Here is a 3,999-nt window from a genome sequence, read left to right on the forward strand (position 1 = left end):
CCATCCATTTTTAATGCAGGGCCCCAGCTGGAGAATGAGAGGGAGGGAGAAAGGAAGAGGAGAGGGCTGAGAGTTGTGGATGGCTGTGCCCAAGGCCTCAACACAGCACCCGAGTGCTTAGTGTATACTGTCTGTCTGAATCCCCCTTTCTCAAAACAGGTCCAGAAGTTATGGACTGCTGGCTGCTGCCATTCCAGAGATAGCAGACAGAGAGGCTAGGAGAGGGGGGCATTATTCAATAGACTTCAGAGCAAACAATGATCTGTGTTGAGTAGGGAGGCACACTGGCCTAGACATTCCAGGGTGGGCAGCCTTCATGAACAACGGGCAAGTGCTTGGAACAACCATGGGGCTTTGTTCCTCCAGCTGAGGTGGCTCTCATGCAGAGAGACTTTAACTTCTAGAGCGGAGGAAGACCACTCCCTCCATCTGTTGAAGTATGGACTTTAATGTTCTGTAGGCAGAGCCAATGACAGAGAGCCAAGAATGATATGTGCAATCTTTAATGGTATGGTCTAGCCTACATTTAATATCTGACAATGGCAATGAGATACTGTTCATGTAAACTGGTGAACGAGGTCTGTGTCTATCAAGTCGATCAATAACATCAAGGCATCAGTTATAATATTTGATAAGCTATTTATTCATGTAATTAATTCATATAGTATTATTCTGCACAGGCAGCATACAGGGACTAATTCATTCATATCGTATTATTCTGCACAGGCAGCATACAGGGATTAATTCATTCATATAGTATTATTCTGCACACAAGGCATATAGGGAAATTGTGGTAAAATATTAATAACAAAGTGTTTCTTTTTTCTCATTTCATTTAATCAAAAACCTCTGTTACAAGTGGCAAATTGTCAACTGTTTTCAATATATCCCATTCTCTTGCAAACAACCCCAAGAATGTAACATTGAACACGTAAACTGTTAAAGTAGGGATAACACTATATACAGACAATCACGCTTTGGTGAAGAATGAGTAGAGCTTATTGGAAATACACTTTTGTCATGTTTGAATGCAGCAAAAGAAAAATACAATTATGTTATACAAAGATCAAAAATACTATTCAAACCCTTATTATAAATGGCAGCACTATATTAATAAACTGCAGTTGACATTTTACATGTAAGTACAAAATCCTGTTGAGGTAGTACCCTCTGAAGTCACTTGAAATGCTAAAATACTGAATAAACGTAAGTCAACTTTATATACAATACAGCAAATCTCTCTTCCTCATTTCAGTTCATTAAAATGGTATAATCCTTTGGTTAACATAACTGTCAGAAATGTGCAGTCTCACAAGTGACAACTTTCCATCTTTCCATCTTACATTCACAATAATTTTGCATCTTTTTGGATTTATTCAGGGAAATAATGCAAAAGGGGGCTAATACATTGTTTTTAAAAAGGCTTGTTTAATAACATTCATTTGCGCTATCCCACTATTTCTCAAGGTGAATTGTCCTCCTGACTCTACCATCGCAGAGCACTCCTTGCCTCCCCAGTTCAGTCCTCTGTTGAGGACATTTTGGGGTAATTGTTGATAAAAGAAAAACTGCATTGAAAAGAAAGGCCTACAAGCAATTATATCCAGTGTGTTACCCTCTCTTGGGAATGTAAACATCAAGGGTATATCTTATTGGGGTAATGATTATTCATAAGTCTGGGTGATGTGTGACATGGGAGATGAGTCATTTGGCTTGGCTATTATTGAGTATGAAGTTACCCAGAAAACACCAGGCCATAACAGAGATGTCATTGTCTTGTTTTTTTATGCTACAGATATTACATGTCAACTTCAGAGCAAGTTTGAAACTGTGTTGTGGAGTGGCAGACCGAGGAATGGGCCTCAAAAGAGCCATACCTTGTTTTACAGACATCTCGAATGGAAATAGTTTTATTCATGAACATTCTTACCCTTGTTTAATGACAAACATAACTTTGGTTTTCAAAAGAGAAAAGAATAGCTAAGCTTACAGTAAAAAGTACTGGTAACATGACAATCACAACCTTCTCACGCCCTCATAAATCAATGTACCCCACGAAACATTCAGCATGTATTCACACATTGTGATTATGAATATAGGTGAATTTAAATGAACACGCAAAGAGCTATACACTATAAGAAGAAAATCAATTCAATGTATAACGAATAAAAACATCTATGTGAATAAAGCAACTATAAAAATATAAGAGATTTTGGAAAAAGCATAAAATCAATATATTGTTTTATTTGTTTATGAAGTCATGTAGCCTAGCCATTAGGACTGGGATATGCTATAGCCGCAATGGAAACAGTCATCTGAAAATTGTTCAGTGCAATTCAATTTAGTTTCTTTATTTGTGTACAAATCTATCTCTAGAATATTTTCATTCGCTTACCACCCACTGCCCTCCCTCCCTTTAATGGTCGCTGGGTTGGTTGATCTTTGGAGAGTGGACAGTACTTAATTGTGTGCGCATTGTCACCATTGGCACTGCAAAGAGGGCAGGTATAAGCCCGAAGAATGGGGCACACCACCCTCCCGTCCGGTGTCTTCAGAACGTGGGAGCCGTACACCTCCTCCGGCGCACCGTTATTCCTGCAGAAGACGCAGATTTTGGGCTCCTGTTTATTCCTTGACGTTGGTTTGCGCATCTTCCTCTCCACTCCGAACAGGTCAAATCCTGCGAAGCTCCCCCCGAAGCCCAAATCCCGGTCTTGTAGTGGGATGCCACCGATTTGGTTTTGGAATGGACTCAGAATTGAAAAGCGCTCCTTCAAGTCCAGGATGGAGGTAGGCGGGGGGCTCGCGGATGGACAACAGCAGTCCAGGTGTCCGCCTCCACTACTGCCCGAGATTACGCACGCACATTCTGGAGAGTCATCCAAACCCAGGGTTGCTTTCAGGGACTCGGTGATGGAGTTTGGGCTTTGGGGCATCATGTGCTTGTTATTCTTCGTGACCAACGTCGACAGACCCAGATAGTCGTTCCAAAAATTAAAGGTATAGTCATATGGGTTGCGCGCACTCAAATAGTTATGATTGAGAAAATCCATGATTATTTTTCTCCCTTCTATGCAAAAGCACCAATGTAATCCTCCAGGTTTACAGCCAGAGTTCGTTTCCAGGATGGTTGGTGAACTGGACTGCTCCAGTGTTCTTCTAGTGTATAAACGCTTGTACAACAGGCTTGCTGCTTATAAGGAGACCCGAAAGCTGAAAAGAGGGCGGGGCTCTCTTCTTAAACCAAGTTTATGATCAGGTTGCAGCGCACTCTTTCTCTGCAAGGGTAGGTTTGGAAAGCGGGAAACCGATTCGATAAGGTCCGAACTGGCAGTCGTTTACAAGTTGGAAAACAACCACATATCATAGTCACATAGCCTACACAGAAATATATTCACACTTTTTTAACGGTTTCACCACGCACCAGTCATATGTGTTTAGAGCTACACCCGTAGCTTTATGACTTGATACAGTAGGGCAGGATCGAGCTACGCAATAAATACATAATTGTTTCTTTGTATAGCCTACATTGGGGATAGGGAGTTAATTGTGGGTGCGATGTCAAAGCCTACTAAAATAGCTTACATACACGTTTGTGCGCATTTCTGGTGCACACCTTAACCCTTTCAAGACCATGCATGCATAAAATCCCTTTGTTCCTAGAGCAACCTCTCCACCACAGTGATACAACACTTCCCACCTGACTCTTGTCATATCGCTGAGTATTTGGATAATATTGTTAATAGTAGCCTAATGCCATATCATTTTCTGTCATATGTAGGATTACCTCCTTACTGAAACTCACCATTAACCAAACTATTCCCCACTGCGTCTATTACAATGCAATACTACATATTTGTCACGAATATCATGATTATCCCATTGTAGTAGGCCTACAGTGTATTTTGGCGGGGTAGTGGTGGTATCGTAGGTTATACTGCAGAATTACAGGGCTTGTCATAGTTTGTCAGTAGATTTACTTTGGTATTCCCCTTTTAG

General features: G+C 41.0%; 1 protein-coding gene across 1 annotated transcript; it reads right to left on the minus strand.

Annotated features, from left to right (window-relative positions):
- Positions 1-625: 625 nt before the first annotated feature.
- On the minus strand, positions 626-3,181 carry nanos1 (nanos homolog 1). The gene has a single exon (XM_021561351.2). The coding sequence runs from the start codon at positions 3,051-3,053 to the stop codon at positions 2,373-2,375; it is 681 nt and encodes a 226-aa protein (XP_021417026.1). The 5' UTR covers positions 3,054-3,181; the 3' UTR covers positions 626-2,372.
- Between the last annotated feature and the right edge of the window lie 818 nt (positions 3,182-3,999).

Source organism: Oncorhynchus mykiss, chromosome 14 (assembly GCF_013265735.2).
Source record: "Oncorhynchus mykiss isolate Arlee chromosome 14, USDA_OmykA_1.1, whole genome shotgun sequence".
Classification (NCBI taxonomy): Eukaryota; Metazoa; Chordata; class Actinopteri; order Salmoniformes; family Salmonidae; genus Oncorhynchus; species Oncorhynchus mykiss.

Bases quoted from the DNA above. Each gene is read 5' to 3' on its own strand.
- nanos1 (XM_021561351.2), bottom strand. From the start codon at position 3,053: ATGGATTTTCTCAATCATAACTATTTGAGTGCGCGCAACCCATATGAC.